The sequence below is a fragment of the Hippocampus zosterae genome, chromosome 4 (assembly GCF_025434085.1).
Source record: "Hippocampus zosterae strain Florida chromosome 4, ASM2543408v3, whole genome shotgun sequence".
Classification (NCBI taxonomy): domain Eukaryota; kingdom Metazoa; phylum Chordata; class Actinopteri; order Syngnathiformes; family Syngnathidae; genus Hippocampus; species Hippocampus zosterae.
Window position 1 is genome coordinate 7,686,768 of NC_067454.1, and position 20,138 is coordinate 7,706,905.

General features: G+C 44.8%; 1 protein-coding gene across 9 annotated transcripts in view; it reads right to left on the minus strand.

The window, feature by feature from the left end:
• Positions 1-216: 216 nt before the first annotated feature.
• The window catches only part of chd9 (chromodomain helicase DNA binding protein 9), a 73,251-nt gene continuing 53,329 nt past the window's right edge, over positions 217-20,138 (minus strand). For 4 of the 9 annotated variants that reach the window (XM_052064260.1, XM_052064267.1, XM_052064268.1 and 1 more), the window contains 23 exons: positions 19,830-20,025; positions 18,910-19,113; positions 17,068-17,253; positions 16,871-16,981; positions 15,922-16,121; positions 14,687-14,886; positions 14,448-14,607; positions 12,249-12,338; positions 11,506-11,609; positions 11,069-11,186; positions 10,922-10,979; positions 9,913-9,961; positions 9,537-9,822; positions 8,802-9,007; positions 7,855-8,703; positions 6,667-6,836; positions 6,365-6,589; positions 5,042-5,222; positions 4,806-4,945; positions 4,357-4,584; positions 4,127-4,276; positions 3,674-3,778; positions 217-2,931 (listed from right to left, as the gene is read on the minus strand). In XM_052064260.1, the coding sequence (XP_051920220.1) occupies positions 2,077-2,931; positions 3,674-3,778; positions 4,127-4,276; positions 4,357-4,584; positions 4,806-4,945; positions 5,042-5,222; positions 6,365-6,589; positions 6,667-6,836; positions 7,855-8,703; positions 8,802-9,007; positions 9,537-9,822; positions 9,913-9,961; positions 10,922-10,979; positions 11,069-11,186; positions 11,506-11,609; positions 12,249-12,338; positions 14,448-14,607; positions 14,687-14,886; positions 15,922-16,121; positions 16,871-16,981; positions 17,068-17,253; positions 18,910-19,113; positions 19,830-20,025 (5,071 nt within the window). In that variant the 3' untranslated portion in view covers positions 217-2,076. The remainder of the gene's footprint in view (positions 2,932-3,673; positions 3,779-4,126; positions 4,277-4,356; positions 4,585-4,805; positions 4,946-5,041; positions 5,223-6,364; positions 6,590-6,666; positions 6,837-7,854; positions 8,704-8,801; positions 9,008-9,536; positions 9,823-9,912; positions 9,962-10,921; positions 10,980-11,068; positions 11,187-11,505; positions 11,610-12,248; positions 12,339-14,447; positions 14,608-14,686; positions 14,887-15,921; positions 16,122-16,870; positions 16,982-17,067; positions 17,254-18,909; positions 19,114-19,829; positions 20,026-20,138) is intronic. The other 5 variants (XM_052064263.1, XM_052064262.1, XM_052064265.1 and 2 more) reach the window with 5 other exon arrangements.

The following is a 20,138-nucleotide window of genomic DNA, read 5'->3' on the forward strand; positions in this document are numbered from 1 at the left end:
ACAAAAAGTGCTTTGGGCTTCTTTTCGGCCGTCAAAAAAAATCAGTAATACGTTTTATCCACAACATTGCAGACTTTAAAGAATCAGATTGCTACAGGAGAGTGGTTTTTAACCAATCAAAACTATATACCCCCCCCCCCCATATAAATACAGAAATACATTCAGGAATACAAAAAATAATATATAAACAGAGCCCATACAAATTGACACCTGATGGATAGTCAGAAGAATATGTTTAATAAAAATAATTAAACCTCAGTTTCCTCTATAGAACTTCATAGAAAGTAATCCAATAAATTACAAATGACTCTTGTTTATTTTTTGTGTGTTTTTAAGACACATCCCCCCTCCTCCCCGCCTTTTTCTCCTCCTCTCGACTACATGAAATTAGTTTGACTACACAAAGCGCGAAAGAGAGCGCAAAATATTACTCTCGAAAAAGAAGACAAAAACTGACCATGGTGACACCTGGATACCGTCAAAGCTCAAAGCTTGCGGAAAAAAAATCTCGTCTCAGTGATGACATGGATGATACCTTCCTGTACAGCAGTAGTGTGTGCGTGTCAGATTGTACCATAATAGTCACATATGTATAAGAGCACTACAATAGAAAAAGAAAAAAAGCGTATTGTGTGTCAATCACGGCAAGCTTTTCAGTCTGGGTGCGTTCACTGACCATGGGAGAACGGAGAGACAGCCACAATCAAGAGTGTTGATGAACTAACAGTCCATAAGAGGTCGGCAAAGGTACTTCAGCTTTCTTGAAATTCCAGTGTTGGCGCCCCCCCCCCCAACCCACCCACAAAAACAAACTGGAAAAAACCCCAAAAAAAACAATAAGAGGACCGGAAAGCAGAGGTACAAGATAAGGGCACTTCTAAGTCTAAGCTGAAGCTCAAAAACAACAACGAAAAAAGAACGACCCCCCTACCCCAAAATAAAATGGAAAAAATTAGCGTGAGTAGCAAGATTGTTCGAGCCCTTGCCCGAGCTAGCCAGCATGCTAGCGGATGTGGCACTGCCGTGTCTGACAATAATCCAAACCATTTTATTTTGTGCTTGTGCCGTCGGAAAGTGGCTGATGGGGGCTTGGAAACAGGAAGAAGAGGTGCTACCGATCAGGAAGCTCTTGGAAGCTTATGAAGAAGATTGGATTTTGGCAGAGCAGATGCGCAAGAAGGCTTTCAGAAGTGTTTGTGCGATGGGCCGGGTACAATTTCCCTGTGCTTGGTGCACAGTCAGTCACAAGGTGCAACTGGACAAGCATTCGCATTCATATTCACAGCGATGGACAATTTTGAGTCTTCAATGTACCTAAAATTCACGTTTTTGGGATGCAGGAGGAAGCTGGAGAAACCAGAGACGCAAGCACGAGGAGAACATGCAAACTCCGCACAGAAAGGACCCCTTGGGACCACTCAAATGGAAGGCAGAGTACGAAAACACGAGCCCACTGTACGGTTGCAAAAAAATTAAATAATAATAATAAAATACAGTGGCAAATGAATGAATGACAGGACCAAGGTGAAAAGCCTTTTTTTTTAACGTGACGGATTCTACAGCTTGAGTGACATTCGTTAGCTGCCCGAGTTATTGCTCACATCCGCATGATCTGCAAAGCAAGCGTGCCTTATTTACATCATATCGTCGCCATTCAAAATATATTAATAGTACAGCTCGATGCATTTTTTTTCATAATAAAATTAAATCCTGACTTCATAATAATTATAATAATGCCTTTTCTTTTCTTCGCCTTTTTCTTTTTAAACAGTACAAGGTGACGCTTCTACACAAGTCCGACATGCAAAATGTCAGGAAACAAGACGCTACCTTCTCCATAAACATTGATTTCAATTCTTTTTTTTTGTTTGTTTGTTTAGATTTTTGTTTGTTGACATATTGGTTTTATTACACAACAATTTGGTTAGTTATTTACATGTAAAGAAATCGTAAGTGCTGGAGGAGGGTGAAAGGTGGCGGTTGATGGTGGTGGGTGGTGGGTGGGGGGGATCCACGTAAATGTGAATATATGAATACAATTGTATGAAGGCCGTACATAAATAAATGAATATTCCATCAGTCCTTGCTGGAATCGGAGTCTTCTGAGGAAGAAGAAGAGGACCCGGAGTCAGATGAAGATGACTCTGCTTTCCCGCTGTTGTCTTTGTGCTCTCCCGACTCTTCGTCGTCGTCGTCGTCGTCATCATCGTCATCTTCCAAAGTTTCCGCTTTGACGGCGGGCGCTTGAGGAGAAGAAGGAGGGGGAGGAGTAGGAGGAGGAAGTGGCGTGTGGTCAGGCTGCGCATTGTGCACGGGGAGGTTAAGGCCTGGAGTGAGAAGCATCCCTGGGTAAAGTATGCTGGACAGCAACAAAGGGTTGAGAGGAAGAGGGCTGGAGGTGGACGAGGCACTTTGGGAGGAAGTGGCAGCGTCGGCGCCTTTTGTCCGCTCCCCGCTGAGGGCGCACGGCTCTCCTGTCGCGCCACCGCTGCCGAGTCCCATCTCCTTGTCCTCGGACCCTCCGCCGCCCGCGCCTCCTTCCTCATTCTTCCCGAGCAAGCCGCTCACGCCAAGCAGGTTGGGCAGCCCCGCCATGCCCGAGAGCATCATGGGAAACATGGCGGCCAGGTTGCTCGCCGCCAGGTTTCCGGCGTCCGAGGGGGGCAGACCCATGAGGCCCGCGGTCAGCTGCAAGTTCTGCTGGAAGGCCTGGAGGCTGCTTAGGTCCATGCCCGCCAGGAGCCCGTTGGCCAGCAGGGGGTTGAGGCCCAGGGAGGAGGACGCCGCCGCCGCCGCCGCAGAGTTAGGCATCATTGCCGCCGTCGCCGCTTTAACCAGAGGATTCTTCGGACGCCGCCCTCGCCGGCTCACTTCCTCAGGAACGATGGGACCAGTCAGGATCCTGTCAAACATACTCGCTGGGAGGTAACCCTGAAAGTGGGAAAGTATTCGGAGAATTTTCAGTGAATAGCATCTAATTTGCTACAAAAGCAGTTATTTTCTCTGGATTTAAGTTGTGGAGAATACATTACCCCGATTTGCAAATAAGGATTCAAGACATTCCGATCATGTGTAAATGCTTTTCAATCCATTTTAAAAATGCGCTTTCCCAATTCCTGTGATTAAGGGCAATCAAAGATTTTAAAAACCACGTCTGCCACTGTATGTCTTTTAGGAATTCTCCTAAGCTACTTTTTGAATCTTTACTTTTAAATGTCTAGCCCCCCCCCCCTTTTTTAAAACGCTTACAAATATTCTACTTCTAATTATGTCAAGCACATTGAGTTAAACTTGTGTTTGAATTGCGATATATAAATAAGGCCGTGACTGCCTTGCCCAGAGTTGTAATGCACTAAAATAGAAACTAAACAAAAACGAAAAGAAAAGACTGTGTAATGACTAGTGGCTGTAAAAAGAAAAAATATGACGTTTTGAAACGCACACAAATATTTTTTTCATAACTCGCCCCACCAGAGTTCACTTTGCAACTTTGCTTAATTTGAACCTCCTTGAGTGTCACAAAGGTGATACATTTTTTTTTCTCAAGCATATCGTGACTTCATCACTTGGAACCTGAAACCAAAAGACCATCCATGGAAGAAAGCAAGAATTCGCGAGCTATACTTGCCGCACCCCCGGCATACAGTCGATACATTTTTTTTCTCTGACTCACCGACTGTTTGACGACGTCGGCCCATTCAGGTGGGACGCCGTACTCCGGGTTCTCCTGAAGGAAGCGGCACAGATCCTTGAGAGGAGGTGCAAAAGCTCCACCGACCTTGAGGCCAAAAATACAGCAGATGTAATGGGGATACTCGGAAATTGCGGTTCCTCTAGCAATCACACAGAAACCCATTACTAAGAAGACTATTGTAGCAAGATTAAATTCCAGTGTTGTCGTCTTTTTAGACTGAATAAAAACACAATTGTATTATGGTTTATGTAATACTAAAGATTATCCTTCTGGTTTTTTTTTTGCATTGTTAAAATGTTTAATCAATCATGAAATACAAATAAAAGAAAAAAGAAATCAAAATTCAAACAAGAGAGAGTGTGCTTCAAACCAACGAATGCAGTGTTCTACATATTGTGGCTCATTGTATTTGTTGTTTAAAGTGCCACCCACCTTCCGGGCGTTCCTCCTGTTGATGATCTGCACTCGCTCCTCGCCCGTTAGGCTGTTGACATCGATCTTGTTGGGGTTCCTGCAGCGGTGCCTCTTCTGCTTGGGTCGCCCGTCCTGCACGTGGAACTGCAGGGGCATCTTGTTCACGCCCTGCCCCAAGACAAACGCGTCAAAAAACAAGGACAACATACAGCACATTAAGAGCTCGTCCAGTACGGCAGATAACTCACGGGGATGAAGGCGCCCGTGTCGGCCACAAAGCCCGGGTGCTCCTTCAGCCACTGGTCCAGATCTTTCCTCCTGGGAGCGTCGTCTCCGGCCAACCGGGTGCCGTCTTTGAGGTTGATGACCGGAATCCTGCTGTCCATGTCCTCCGGGCCCGGCCCAGAGGTCTGGTGGTTGTACCCCGGCACTGGAGGCATACCCACTTGGCCGATGCCGCCCCACCCGGGAGCACCCTGGGAGCAGATGTGAGGTTCTATTTCATCCCTGCTGACCCCCAGATGGCAGTACTGAACGCACTGATTGTTTCCTTCACGCATGCACAGGGAACATTCAGTGCTTTGCATCTGGCAAGCTATGAGAGCCAAAATTCTTCACTTTTAGATTGTGTGATTGGTGAGCGGATGAACAATGTTATTTGTCAATAACATTTGGTCCTTTAGGTACAGCAGTGTACCTGATCGGGGATTTGAGTCCTGTTCATGAAGAGCAGATCCATGCCCTCAACATTCTTCCTCCTCCCCCGTCGCCTCTTCACCACTGGCTGGCTATCCAGAACACCATTCAGTCTCATCGTGCCAGCAAGACCTGAAGGTACTGAAGGCCCCAGAAATAAATCTCTGCAACAAGCTTTGCTGCCGTTTTGTGGTGGTTATTGGGAAAAGTAGCAGTCAATCCCCTTTTTGTACGTACCGTTCTGGAAGCTGCATTGCGGCTTGGTGATGTCGGCCAGGCCCGTGTCGGAGGCACTCTGCAGGTCGTGGAGCCGAGCCAGATATTGCTGCTGCTGGGCTTGGGGTACCTCCTCCGAGTCCAGGGCTCTCTTCAGAGGTAGCCCCTGTTTCTGGAAGGTCAACTTCAGACCTCCCTCCTGCTGCGAAGAGCCACACGTTTAGGTTTGGTGAACCATTCTTATGTGTGGAACCTGGATTGGTTAATTCCAAAGAGGTTATTTCATCGCGCCAATGCAACATGTCTTTGGAAAACACAAATAAATACAGTGGAACGTCAATGTTTGAATAGCACTAGAGTTGTACAATATGAATCAAGAAGTCACACAAATAATGGTCCTGCGAGGTTTCAGTAAATTCTGCCAGACTAGCTCAGTGATCATCAAGGATACTAGTGCAAGGGTTTGTGTTTTGGGCTTTTTTTCTGTGTGAATGGCAAAGCATGAGAATTATCTTGAAAAACACTGCCTATACAGTAAAAGGTTTTATGATGCGGATGGTTTGAGCCTAGAATGAATTTATTTCATGTCACTCATGTTAGTCAATGCTGCACTCATTACGAAGCCTATTGACGCGAAGGTCCACCATTTTCAACTTGCTAAACATTTGAATTCATGTTTCTTCCTTTTTTTCAGTTTTTTGTTTACAGTGCCCCCCCCCTCCCCCATTACGTTTCCCTATTACAACTCAAATCCTTGGACAGTCTTCCCACATTTTTCATTTATGTTTAAAAGAATATTTTTTTGGAACAACTTTTAATGTGTGGGGGTGGCATCTCGATTTTTTTTTTGGGGGGGGGCAATTGTTGACAAAAAAAAATCTTTCAACATGTTCACAATTAAGAAAAAAAAATTGCGTGTTTCTTTCCTTTTTTTTGTTGTCAAATGTTACCTTTTTTTTAACCAGTCTGATTCTCCACTGTAAGTGCTTGTGCTATTTGCGTGTTAGTGCAACTGAGACACCTGACACAGAAGACAGTGTCAAGTATGCAGAATTCATCAAACTGTAATTGGAAGCCAAAAGAGGTGAAGTACAAATGTTATGAGCGCGAAGGAGATTGTGAACCTTTTCCATTGACGTAATGTTGTCCTTTGGGCCTAATTCAAAGTTAAGCGCGTAGGAAAAGTAGAGGAAGGGCTTTGATAATATTCTTCCCGCTGCGAGAAGAATTAAGCTCACTCCCATAAGAGAGATAGAGTGGGAAAATCAGAGTGACATGCCCAACGTGGCGGCCGGCGGAGGTGAGGGCGGGCAGACGAGGCGAAGACGGGAGATATCAACATACATCGTTCAGCTTGACTGAGAACTCCTTGCTTTCTGCAACATGCTCGGTCACCTTAGACCCCTGTGGCGAAGCTGAGGGGTCCTCGCACAGGCTGCCGTCCAAGAGCTTGGTGGTGTAGAAGGATGCCACGGGGCCTCCGGGCTCATAGACGCGCCGCGTGCCCGGCCATTTGCCCTTCAACACCGCCTGGCATATGCTGTCCAGACGATTGATGATGACCCGGTCCTGAATTTGAACAACGCAGAGTCGTCAGACACTGAATGGCTCCTCTTTTTCAGTCAATAAGCACGAGGGCAGCTCACCTTCGGCCAGTGGGAGGCGGCGAGCATGTAGCCCCCTGCCTGGAAAGGATGTGGCACGCTGTTGGTGACACCGTTCTGCGCCGCGTGGGTGTCTTGCGCATCGTGGTGCGCGGTGCCTAGTGATGCCACGCTGTCTTCGTCGAAACCCTTCACGATTGGAGCTGCAGGCACTAGAAACATCACATACAATGTTAGGAGCTTTATAGCGAATGGCTGAGGTGTTATTTTTGTGTGAAGAGTGAACAGGATTGACAGTAATGTTACTGTGCTTCAAAGAAACAGGTGCACTCTTAGAATCAGTGTTTATGATAGTCTCCTGATAATATTTCCCCCTTTTGGACAGCCTCATTAGCTCCCTTTGGTCAATAAATGCAATGTTTCTCAAAATCATCAAAATGGAGTGTTTTGGGGAAAAGACTTTAATGGATCTAAATGTGACACAATGATCTGAATGGCAAGATTGTTTGCCCAAAATGGTGGACGTTCTGCTCAATTTCAGGTATGATTTCTTGAGACCTTTTCGGACCTCCCATTGCAATAGATAAGTTACCCAATTTCATCTTGATTAGCCAAAGTGGCAAAAGGAATTTTTTCAAACTAAAAAAAAGAAAGAAAAAGCTTGTAATTATTACATTTTGACACCATACTTTACCCACATAAGATGGTTTATGCAAATTAGCATCTCGGCTATCTGCTTTCTAAATGAGGCTTATTTGTGCCACTCAATTATCAAATAGAAATTTGTTACAGAACCAGCTCCAGAAATCACCCGAAACAGCTGCTTGAATAAAAACTTTCTGTTCAATTTAGGGCATGGATCCTTAAATTTTCACATGTCTCCTCATTATAGACCCAATTGTACACCCAATTTCATGCCCACTGATTTTTGACGAACTTTCCAGGGAGACACAACTGAGGGGTTGTATTCGGGACCCACAAAATACATTTTCACTTAGATAAACACAGTTTTCAGGCATACTGAGGAACCCAAACAGCGGATCAATGTATTCTGTTATTTTTAAGGATAATAAACACTGATCCTGAGAGGACCGTGGCACTGCCTGATGCTTGGGCCATTTGGTACACGCTATGACAGTCATCAATTCATATAATACTTCGGCATTCCAATTTGGTTATAGCATGGCCCCAAATCCTATTTTGTTACCACACCGAGTCTTGACATCTCACCTTTTTTCTTCCCATTCTCTCCTTCACTGTCACTGTCATCCGAAGAAGAGGAGGAGGAGGACGACGAGGAAGAGCCAGAGGAACAGGACGACGAAGACGATGACGAGCTGGACCCGGAGTGGGACGAGGAAGAAGAGGATGAGGAGGAAGATGAGGACGAGCGCGACGAAGAGCTGGACGACGAGCCGCCCGAGTCAGTCCCTGATGTCCGCCTCTCCCTGCGGCCCCTCTTGCTGGCCTTCTTGGGCTTCCTCTCGGATGAGTTGGGCGTGAGGGGCTTTGTCCTTGCTGCCACCATCTGTCCCTCGCTCTCGGGTTTGTCCTCCACGACTCCTGTGGGGGTCTCCTGCGCTCGGATGGGACTCCAGTTGTCCTTTGCTTTCTCCTTGGTTTCCTCACCGACCGAGGGGGGCTCTGCTTTCGGGATGACCCCGCCGGACTCCAAGTCCCTGGGGGCAGGGGGTGGAACTGCCGAAGCAGAGACCGATGCCTGGTACTGAGGTTGCAGGAGCGGCGTGAATCCTAGCGAGTGCTGCGGAATGGCCTTCGTCTGGCTGTAGCTGCGCTGGGCCGCCATAAACCCCAAATCGGGGTCCCGGAGTATGTGATAATCCGTGCGGCTGACGCCATGCTTGGCGGCGCCAATGAGCAGGTCCCGGTCATGGGTGCCGATCTCCCACCATGCGGGTAAGTCAGAGCTCATCTGGCACAGCGGTAGGCGCTCGTAGAGCAACGGGTGGCGAAGGACCTGCTCCCTCACCTGGCGCAACAGTTCCACCCGATACAAAGTGCGTGACGCCCGTTCTTCCGTGATGGGCTGGATATTGAGGGATGGGTCCACCGCAGAGTCTGAGAAAAGGGACGGGAAGAATGTAAGCATGTGGGGAAATAAAGTAAAACCCAGAGACGAGTTAGCACCATATAGGCAAGTATATGTAACCTCTGACCTCCTTCTTTGGGTGGCAGGCGGCAAACCTGTCTGCACATGGCGGCGAAGGCGCACAGGTACTTCTGCAGGCTTTCGTCCGTCTTCTTGTGCAGCCGTGCCATCGCCCGAAATTTTGTCCAGTCGAAGCACCGCAGCGTGGGGTTGAAGACCACGCCAAATGTGGAGACCACTCGGTAGAAGTCGGCTTCTTCCCGCCTGGTCCATCTATTAACAATAGAAATAAATGTGATGGTACAGTTTTGATGCTATCGATAACTAAAATGTAAAACAGCAATTCCAAACCACTTTCTTAAAGCACATAAAACAAAGAGGTTGAGGCATTTAGTCCACGCTGGAAAAATCCTTAATATCAACATTTCAGGCATTTATTTGATACTTTTTAAAATATTCTTAATAACATCATATGCCTCTTAAATTAAAATGGGAATTATTTTCTATTTCTTTAGATCAAAATGTCTGAACACATGCTGTATACAAATGATACAAAAGTCATGAATGTTATAAAATGTACATGTCCAAAATATTTAATCAATATTTAAATTAATAAACTTTGACAAGCATATTTTTGTCATGTGTTTATAGTTTGTAGTGGCATAAAACTGCCCGCTTCATCATGCAACATGTGCTTCATGCACCTTTTGCTAGGCAAGCATATTTATGCGCATACATTATTGTAGACAGACAATATTAATAAGTGCCCATATTTCTTATTCTGCCAATCTCTCTGTCCCACCGTTGTTGACGTTCAATCTTGGCGGCCATCTTGGGGTTAAACGGGTCAGTGAGAACTGCTGGCGGCAGCAGTAGCGCCGCCGCCGGTTGCGGTTGGACGAGTGGCGCAGACATCATGATGGGCATCTGCAACTGCGACTGCGACTGCGATTGCGACTGCACTTGGTGGATATGCAGGATCTGTCGGCTCTTGGTGTAACGCTGCGAGGCCGTGATCAGTCGCCTCAGACGGGCAGTGAGCACGGAAGACGAGGGCCAGTAGGCGCTGGCTACTCCCGAAACAGGGTCTGAGGTTGGTTATGAGGAAATGCATTACTGCTGATGAATGGGTGTGGAATTTCAGAGAGATGCAGGATTTTGGGGTGATTAATACTCACCTCCGGCACTGTCAGTGACAACCAAGTCCCCCGGAGAGGAGGCGTCATCCTATGGGGAAATTTCGCGCTTTACTTGAAAGAAAGACATCTCATCTTAAAGAGGCATCTTATGAAAAATTGAATTTTCATTTGTATACAAATACTTTTAATTAGTATTTGGTGTGGCTGCCCAAAATGTGAAATTGCATGAGTGATTCCCAACCACTGTGTTGCGACTCTAATTTCAATAAAATTGTCCCAGAATTATTCAATTTCTACAAATAATGTATCTATGTTTATCTTTCAATGGTGGTAGCAGGTAGGACAAATAAATGCTTTTACATTAGATGGCAGGGGGTACAATTTCATATTGTATCCATCCACCTGTTGATATTCACACAACAGAACACAGTGGATCACAACTATTTGCGGGAAATAGAGATTGGGCCTAATTAATTAAAGGTTATTCAAGGATTTTGGCAGTATTTCACCTAAAAATAAAAAATCAGCAAATCTGTGGCTGCCAAACCATGAATATGAGGGGAGGGGTGCACTGTATAGCTTTATGATGAAGTTCTGCCTCCCTCGGAGAAAATATAATCCCCCCAGTTTTGTAGGGGTATGTGTAAACATCTGTAGTTCACGTTCGGCTCTTTATATTCTGGGTTTTACGTCCTATGCCACCTCAAACTCATCCCTTGTCGTCACGGTAACAAAGTGTGTGCTTGCCATTGGTCAGGCGATAGCAGATTAATTTCAGAAAGACAAGACAAAGGTATAGGTAGAAAAAGGTCATGTCTATGACAAAAAGCATGTCATAGACATGACAAAACACCACGAAAAAGGTTAGAATTGTGGGGAGGGGGGGGGGGGTAAGCATAAAACCTACTTCGCATGATTAATGAGAACAGACATGACCGTTAAGTCAGTAATGAGAGTGAACACGTTCATCTCTGCCAGTCTGATCATTGATCGGCCTTTTCAAAAATGAGACAACGTTGGCCTTTGGCCGGCCGGGTCTGATGTTTACCTCCATGTCGTCCTTCAGCAGGGCTGGAGCAGGCTTGTACTCTGGATCATCCACATCCCTGCAGACATGCACATAAAAATGTCCAACTTTCAAGATATTGTTTGCTAAAAAAAATGTTAAACATGTTTTTGAGTGTTTGTTACCCACCCGTCCATGAAATCATTGCTTCTCTGTTCGGCAGCGATGGCCTTGTCGTCTGGTCGGCCAACACGCTCTAGGAAGCACAGTGCAGGGTCTGCTCGGATGGTGTTGTACTTCTCGTAACCTGTATAAAAAAGGAAAAAAAGATTTCTAAGAAAGGGGCTGCACGGGGAATAGCGGTAAACACATCCGCTAGATAGTTCTGAGCTTCGGGGTTTGGGTGCGGTGTGGGGTTTGCACGTTCTTCCTGTGAGTGGTTTTTCTCCGGATACTCCAGGTTCCTATCCCAAATTTCAAACAAATGCATGTTCGATTTACTGAGGGTTATATTTTTCAACGTTTGGCCTGATGGGTTGTCTGTACTGTATGTGTCCTGCGATGGGCCGTCCAGGGTGTGCCCCGCCTGGGATAGGCTTCAGCTGAGATAAATGTTATACGCTTACCATGCTTGTAGACCCCCAACAGCAGACACTTGTCAGAGATGATATCCCACCACAAGGCCGGAAGTTCCGAGTGGTCCGGCTCCGGTACCCAGATCTTGATCTCACTGGAGGAGGAGCAATTGAGTAAGACATACATTACAAAGGCATGACAAAACAATAAATAAATAAATACAGTACATACATAAATATACCTCCTTTGTATGTTTTTCCAAACACTGCAATCACAATTGCTCCCTACTCGTTTGTTTTAATGATGGTTGTTTGAAAGTGCTCTATAAATACAGTTGAGTTGACCAAAATGCAGTGCAGTTTTCAAAACTTACGGCAGGTGGAGCTCAATGGCTTTCTTAAAGATTTGGCTGCTGAGCCTTCAACAGGTTGATGATTGGACATTCAAAAACAAGACCACCCTTTTCTGTTCCATGTAAATATTTCAGTCTGTATTCCTTAATTCCTTCATCTAATGCCGGCGGGTGTGTTTAATATGAGGTATAAGTTATTGTAAGATAAATTGATAAGGTAATGTTATTGAAGCCCAACTGCAGACAAGTGTTAAAGCATTCATGAAATTAAAATGTGTTTATAGCATAACGATTGCAATTTTCAAAGCAGGTCCAGGCCTGGAAATTAGTCATCTACCGTTGCTGTCCAATTAGTCTGTCCTCATCAAATATTTATACCATCCATTTCTCAGCTTTGTTGTTTAAGTCTCCAGAAGTAGTGGATGTCAATGGTGCACTCACCTAGCGTCCACGTTGTTCAGAACGTTCTGGGCCTCGTCGCCGATTACCTCTTGTTTCAGGTAGTACAGCATTCTAACCCGGAGCAGCACCCTGCGCAGAGAAAAGCCAGCGCTTAGAAAAGAAAAAGCCCTGACTACGCAAAATCCCGTGAGGGCGCGGTGCACTCGCATGCGCACATGCAAAACATACACACGCACATACCGCCTGGTTGAACACCAAATGAAAATATGCACCATCAATACTCAACACAGAAATGTTTATCATGGATAAAATGGTGAAGGATAAACTGTCACCGCTGCTAAAAAACAAGCAAACCCATTAACGGTGGGACAATTCGTACAGGAACAAAGAGTCCTCAGGAACAGGAAGTCGGACACACGCACACAAACATTGTCCAAATCAGACAGAGGAAATTAGACGGGCCCAGGAAGGAAGGGCAGACCATATGTCAGTCATACCTGCGAGGCGATTTGAATGGAAAACTTGAGATAGAGGGCCAGCATCACGGCCATATACACGATATTTGATGCATTTTTAGCTCAACATCTTTCCTGGGAAAAATAGTGTGATAAGTAGGCTGCGCCCACCCACCCTCTACACTCCTGTGTGACTCAAGCAGCTGCTGCGACGCTCCACCACACCTGTCATCACTCTCCCCTCGGGTTCCATGCAAGTGTGTGCAGTGTGACTCACTCACACACATGCACACACGCACGCAGAGCCAAAAATTTGCATGCTGTCACTTGCTCGCTACGCAGCGAGCCAGCTGAGATGTGTGACACAGTCGGCTGGCATGCGAGGAATCCCTCTTGGCTCCGTTCAGAGGCACCAGCCCAGCCAGAAGCAACACAAGCGGGAAGAGACGTCGCAAGTGACAACATGAGCGCTTAAGCCTGACATGTCACTCCTCGCTTTGGTTTCTGTTGAACGCCAGGGAGTGCCTGTCCTCCAGAGGGAAAACATCATCGTCAGCAAACCCCGCGTGCCGCGTATTGCACAATAGCGGGATTCAACCCGGTTGCACTGGGAAACAAAGGGGAACTTTCGATGGAAAAAGCAGGACTGTTTCAACACAATGCGCCATCATCTATTTGGCTTTTGTCTCTATGGCATCCACCCCGCCTTCTCCGTCTGTCTGCAAGTAAGTCTGATCCATGGCGGCCATTAGTCGGTGCCTGAAGTCTCATTAAGATTTCCATCACTCAACCGCTCGCTGTTTCTGATAATGAATCAGCAGAGTGTCAGCTCCAGTGCATCTTTTAGTGGCTCATTATTACCCAAGCAAGGGGGGTGCGCAGGAAAAGAGTAAAAAGTGCATTCTATTTGTATTTGACTAGATTTCCTGTTACTAATTTTTTTTAGGCCTCCTATTTAGCGCATCTTCATCACACTTCTGAGGAGTTGGAATCTCAAGTTTGGATGTTTTTCCTGTGCTTGTATGGATTTTCTCTGGGTAACCTGCCATTCCCTCACACATTCCAAAAAACGTGTGCATGTTAAGTTTGACTATAAACTGTTCATACATGTGAATGTGAATGGTTGCTTGTCTTTGTATGCCCTGTGACCGGTCCAGGGTGTACCTCGATTCTTGTCCAAAATCAGCTGGAATAGGCTGCAGTTTACCTCTGACCCTAATGTGGACAAGCTCTCGAAAAATTGATGAATAGATTATTGGATTGGATTGGATAAAACTTTATAGTCAAATGTACTGTATGTGTAACATGTAACATACAGCAGAGATTAAATTTCTTCCTTCTCAACATAAAACAAGAGGAGCCACTGCGGATGCGGTAATTATTGATTAAAGGGTTCAGTGACTAACTGACTGCTTCAAACCTTATTAATCCAGTGCTTTAAGAACAACAGAGCTTCAAGATGCAAAAAAAAACCTCAACCTTGAGACCCGAGCCGAGTAGTGGGCTGCATTTACAAGCGACTAATTGAGTGAGAGAATCTTTTAACAATTATAATCTTTGAATCCTTAACTTTGAAGACAAAAAAAATATTAAGGTTCCAATAATACAGTAGGGCTAGATGAGATTAAAACTGTCTGTTGTCTTTTCAATTAAACTGAATCCAAACAAAAAACACCACCCCCCAAAAAAACCCTCTACTTTTTTACCTACGTTGAGATATCAAGTAATGTTAGAAACAGCATTGGCCATTGTCAACGTAAAACTGTTACCCGCATTAACCTACTTGTTGCAATGGTGCTTGAGGTGTTTCTTGTAGCCGTCGTCCTGGAGCATATGCTCCGGATTGTGCTTCCGCAACCACTCGGCCTTGTGGATGTCGAACGAGCTGGATTGGGTCTTCATCTTCTTGCCCTTGCGGCCCCGGGGAACAGGCGCAGACAGACCTGGCGGCGGCGGAAGAATCGAAGGTTTAAAGTCCATCTCTGGTCCCTTCGGTTCAAATACGTCAATGAGTCCACATACCCAAGTGATTCTGCAGCTCCTTCGTGCGGCCATCTTCTGTGGGTGCAATCAGGTCCCACATGAACCCTTTGATTTTGTCGTCGCCACGATAGTGTACCAGGCAGTAGGCCAGCAGTGCCCTACAGATGGACTCTACGTCCCAGTCGGTCAGCTGCTTCTTAAAACGACCGTGGTTGAGGATGTCCTTCCAGCGGCCCCACCTGGAAGTCGATAAAAGGAAAACTCATCTTGTGGCACCCATCATCCCCTGACCTTAACTCTAGCAGCAACTACTTGCATAAAGTGTAGCCTAGAGTGTGTGTGTGTGTGTGTGTGTGGGGGGGGGGGGATAATAATAAACAATCGCAGAAGCAATTGCGGTTGTATTTTCACTTGTGGAGGCAGCACTTCATTACCAAACTGCCGAATTACACTTTAAATAGATTTAGATTTGTTCTTGATTTTGCTGTTCGGTGCTTTCTACCGTCTTTATTACCAATTTGCTTTACTGTTTGTTGTATATGTTAATTGCTCCATGTACAGCACTTTGCATGCAGCGATGGCTGTTTGAAAGTGCTCTATAAATACAGGTGAGTTGAGTAAATAAGTACACAAATGTGAGCATGTGGCACATACAGCTGACACATCACCACTGGTGACATGTGGTGACGTGGCACACAGAGACAAACAACCATCCACGCCCACAGTCATACCCAGGGACAATTTAGAGTGCTCAATCAGCCTGCCATGCATGTTTTTGGAATGTGGGAGGAAACCGGAGTACCCGTAGAAAACCCACGCAGGCCCGGGGAGAACATGCAATCTCCACACAGGGAGGCCGGAGCTGGAATTGAACCCGTACCTCTGTAATGTGAAGCCGACATGCTCACCATTGGACTACCGGGCTGACCCATGACAATCCCACCACAATGTTATTTTTAACAGACACAAAAGCAGCAGAGCAAAAACATAGCCTTTGTGGTCAAGACTGTATCGCATCTTCTACTCTGCCACTTACAACACAGGCTAAAAGCTTGATGTGGCACTTCAAGATAGTTCCTTGACACCAATTAGCCGAATAGCCAATACTTTGCCGCCAACTTTACAAAAAATTTGCAGAGAACCACAATTTTTCAGCAAATCGCTGAGTATAGGGTCCACAGAGGAAAAAAATAACAGTTATGTTCATAGGTACAGTATGTACACATAGCTATATAGATAGATAGAAATAATATCTATTAAGTGAATGTGCATACCCATATACCAGCAGGTTCTTTTCCACTCTGAAGCATTCTGTGCGTCCGTAACTGTTGGGCCGCTCATGGGCTCGCCTGACTTTGGGCTTGGTGTCGTCACTGTCACTGTCGCCCTCCGACAGCTCTGCCAGCTCATCCTTCGTGGAGCTGAAGGGCCTCGTCTGCTTCCTGACGCGAGGCGTGTCGATAACCAGGCTGTTCTGTAGGCGTAACAAGACTGCTGAGTTTGGTTTTCAATGGCACGGCTTTGAACGGCAAAGCCTATACTTTTCTCTTTTTTTATTGTAGATGTATTTTCATGTTCAATCCAATCAAAATTTATCTGGCTGTGTCAAAACAACCTGCACGGAAAACAGGCAAATCTATTGCTTGTTAAATCATGGACAAACCTCTTATGTTGCATATTTAAAAAGCCCAGATTGTGATGAAGAAGAGAATCCATAAAGATCATAAAAGCGTGCATTGTATTTTTATTCATGGAAGTTGCACTAAAATACAATTTTATTTTGTTTCAGTTTGTGTGCAAATCAGTACATGTGTCATATGTTGCAGACAGAACGCCACTAATGACAACACCCAGGCCTGGAATTTTCAGACCATTTGTTACTTCCGCTGTAGCTTTTCGGCATTTTGTGTGTTGTGCGTCACCGGTTGTTGGAAATTGTACTAACTCATTCCATTGAATACCATTAGATTTTATTCTAATCACCTTCATTTTAATGTTTTCAATCCCATCCCCTAAAAAAACCCAGACATTTTTAAGCCAATGGTACTTTCCATGGAAAATGGGCCAAAAGTTCAAACAAAATTCCAGAAAATTCCAAGACTCACGGAGCACTTGTAGGTTCTTGGAGAAGACCTTAGTCCCACATGCCACAGAAACACTGACCTAGAATTTACTGAAGACAAGAGTCCCCCCACTTGACTTCTGTAACTTAAGTGTACTTACTCTGCCATTGGCCATTTCCATATCGATGTCTGCCTTTTTTGCCCACTTGTCCCAGAAGTTGGGGTCATCCAGCGAGATGTCTGTGCGGTTCCCGGATGCTACAAAACTGGCCTGGAAGATGACACCGGACAATCTTAGTAATCCTACTTGGTATCCACCTCTCTACTCATCTAAAATGTCTTGGTGTGCCGTGCCACCTTGGCAAAGGTGGACCCTCGACCCTCAGACTCGATAGTGATGGTCTTGGTTCGCCGTTGGAGGATCTGGTCGATGTCCTCCTCGCAAAACTTAGCCCCCTCGTCCTCTTCGTCCATGATGGCGCCGTAGGCTCCGCGTCGCAGCAGATCTTCAATCTCCTTTTTGGATAACTGTTGCTGGACCGCCTGGGAGTATGGATTATATTATTACCGTACATTGAAAGCCTCAAAGGCACAAGTGTGTAAAATGAGGACTGGTATTGCCTTGGTTTGTCATGGTGAAAAACCAATTATAGTCAAACATTTGAAATGCATGACCCTGACTTACTGAGAGTTTGTAGAACTGAACTGAAAATATCATGCTAGGATCAACGTGCCACAAAACACCTTTCCTGCTTTTGTGATATTTGGTCTTTTCCCCACAGGGTGTGTAGCACTGCCTCCCAGTAGACACAATTATGGATAAAATCCAACACCTACGTAAATTAATGCTGTCTTGGACTGTTGTTATGCCGCTGTTGTTTTGATGTTTTTTGCTTTGAACTCTCTTCTCCATCTCCCTCTCTGATTCAAACCTTGTTTTGTACAAATGCTGTGCCACTCCAATAAACAATTCATCTAAATTTAAACTGCATGATGAGACACAATAAGGCATGTCTAGGTAGCGGAAGAGGAAAGGTAAAAATAATAAGAAATTGAGATGTTCTGATGAGGGTTTTAGGTTCTTTATCCAGATTCTGATCATATGTGAGTGAGACCTGGCGATTTCGATGCGGTGGCAGGAGTTTTGGAACCAAGTTTTCAATGGGTATTAATGTGACCAAATCCACCTCCTAAGAACACCATCAAATCATAAACACACTAAGGGTTGCGTACTCACCAGAGATGCAGATACAGCCAACCTCGCACACTAGCTACCGCCTGTCTTAGCTAACTATGCTCCCACGCCAAAAAAAAAAAAAAAAAAACCCAACAACAAAAGAAAAACAACAATTTCCAGGTTGAAACAAGCCACTCAGCAACGGTGTTGTTTGACCTGGCATCATAAAGTCCAATTTTCTTGACAAATGTTGCCTTGAAAATAAATTCTTAATCCTCCGACATCATTCTCCACCATAAAACAATCTTTCATGCGAAACTCAGCCAATCAGAGAGCTCAAATGAAGGTGAGCCAATTAGACGACGGAAAAAGTCACTCATCACACAGCCTTCATGAAAGCACAGAGTGGTGAATCTAAAATTTGATTGGTTCAAAGAAGAAATTATTTTAATGGCGTATGTGTGTTCGTGCATGCGTGTGTGTGGTCGACACCAGCAATGGATGTTCTGAAGACATTGCTAAAATAATGTGCACTGCAACACATCAAAGTTGACCTCTAATTGGTTAAAAAAAAAAACAATAATAACAAATAATCCACAAATGATCACATCATGTCATCTGTGACTGTCGGTCTGTGCTTCTGATGCCGTCCTGGCCAGCAGAGAAGGCCTTGAAGGATGGATCACATGGATCACATTTTACAAGCTGCAAGTAACTATTATTTGAATAAATTATTAATCTATCAATTCTTTTTTATAATTAATCAGATAATCCACATTATTTTATTTTCCAGCCCTTGATTGGATAAGTGAAATGAGGCAGCCACCCGCATGCTGCGTGACTAAGTAGCTGAATTAAAAAAAAAATAAAAAGGAAAAACAAACAAATACAGTAAATAAAATAAAATTAAATTAATTGAAGCAAATAAACAAAATGATCTAAGTCAGTCAAATGACTACTGGAAAATTAATCTTCATTTGTCATTCAAAACAAACCATAAAAATGAAATTCTCATGACTCACCCCTCCCCCAGTACCTCCTGCTCCACCAGCGCCGCCTCCTCCCAGGCTGTTGTCGCGGCCGCTCATGCTCTGCAATACCGCTTTGTCCAAACCCAGTTTGAGACTGGCGCGGTCAAACATCTCTCTTTCGTATGAGTTCCTGGTAATCAGGCGGTACACCTTCACCGCCTTGTTCTGACCAATCCGATGGCAGCGAGCCTGTGCCTGTGCAAATACAGGAGTGCATAAAACAAAAACAAAAACAAAAATTGAATAATCATGCAAAAAACTGTGGTTCTCAAACTCAGGTCTCCACAGGTCGACAAAAAGAATAAATAAATTGACAACATACTGTCTGCCGTATCATTTTAAAATGTGCATACGGACACATGGGGACTAGCGGGCCACGAAAGCAAACACAATAAAGCAATGATTTTTTCTCAACCTAGGCTTTGGGCTGATAGAAAGCTATTCTAGTGACATATCACGTAAATCTGACATTCGTGCTTGAATCACATAGTGTTACTTTTTGAAAAAACAAACCTGTATCATAACAGGAATAGAGTATTTTTTTTAAAGAATAAAAGACATGTTTCTTTTGGATATTCTAGTCTCATTATTTAGACAATACTCAATTTATCAAGTTATTATGAAACTGATATTCTTCTTGGACTTTCCTAGGTAGTCAATGCAAACGAAAGAACATATTTTTCATCATTCGAAAGATTATAATTTGATTGTTCGCGAACAAACCTCCCTATTAAGCACACAGACATTTTATAGGTTGTAGTGAACTGAATGATTATAACATTTGAATTCTTCTCTAAGGGTTAATAAATTAAAAATCATGCTGGATTTATTTGCATTTACTACTCAAATAAATGAAAACAAAAATTTGTTGCACAATAATTTGATTTGACATCAGCTGACGCAATGGCTACCTGGAGGTCGTTCTGTGGGTTCCAGTCCGAGTCGAAGATGATGCAGGTATCCGCTGCTGTCAGGTTGATCCCCAGCCCGCCGGCTCGTGTGCACAACAAAAAAACGAAGCGGTCTGAGTCGGGCTTGCTGAAGCGGTCGATGGCTGCCTGTCGCAGGTTCCCACGAACCCGACCGTCTATCCGCTCGTACAAGTACCTACGAATATAGGGGGTTGATGAGAACCGGGACTTGTTATGGAAAATTGATGCTTGTCAAAGTTCAATCTCTGGGGTGGATGCCCACCAATTGATTGGAAAATGAAACAACCA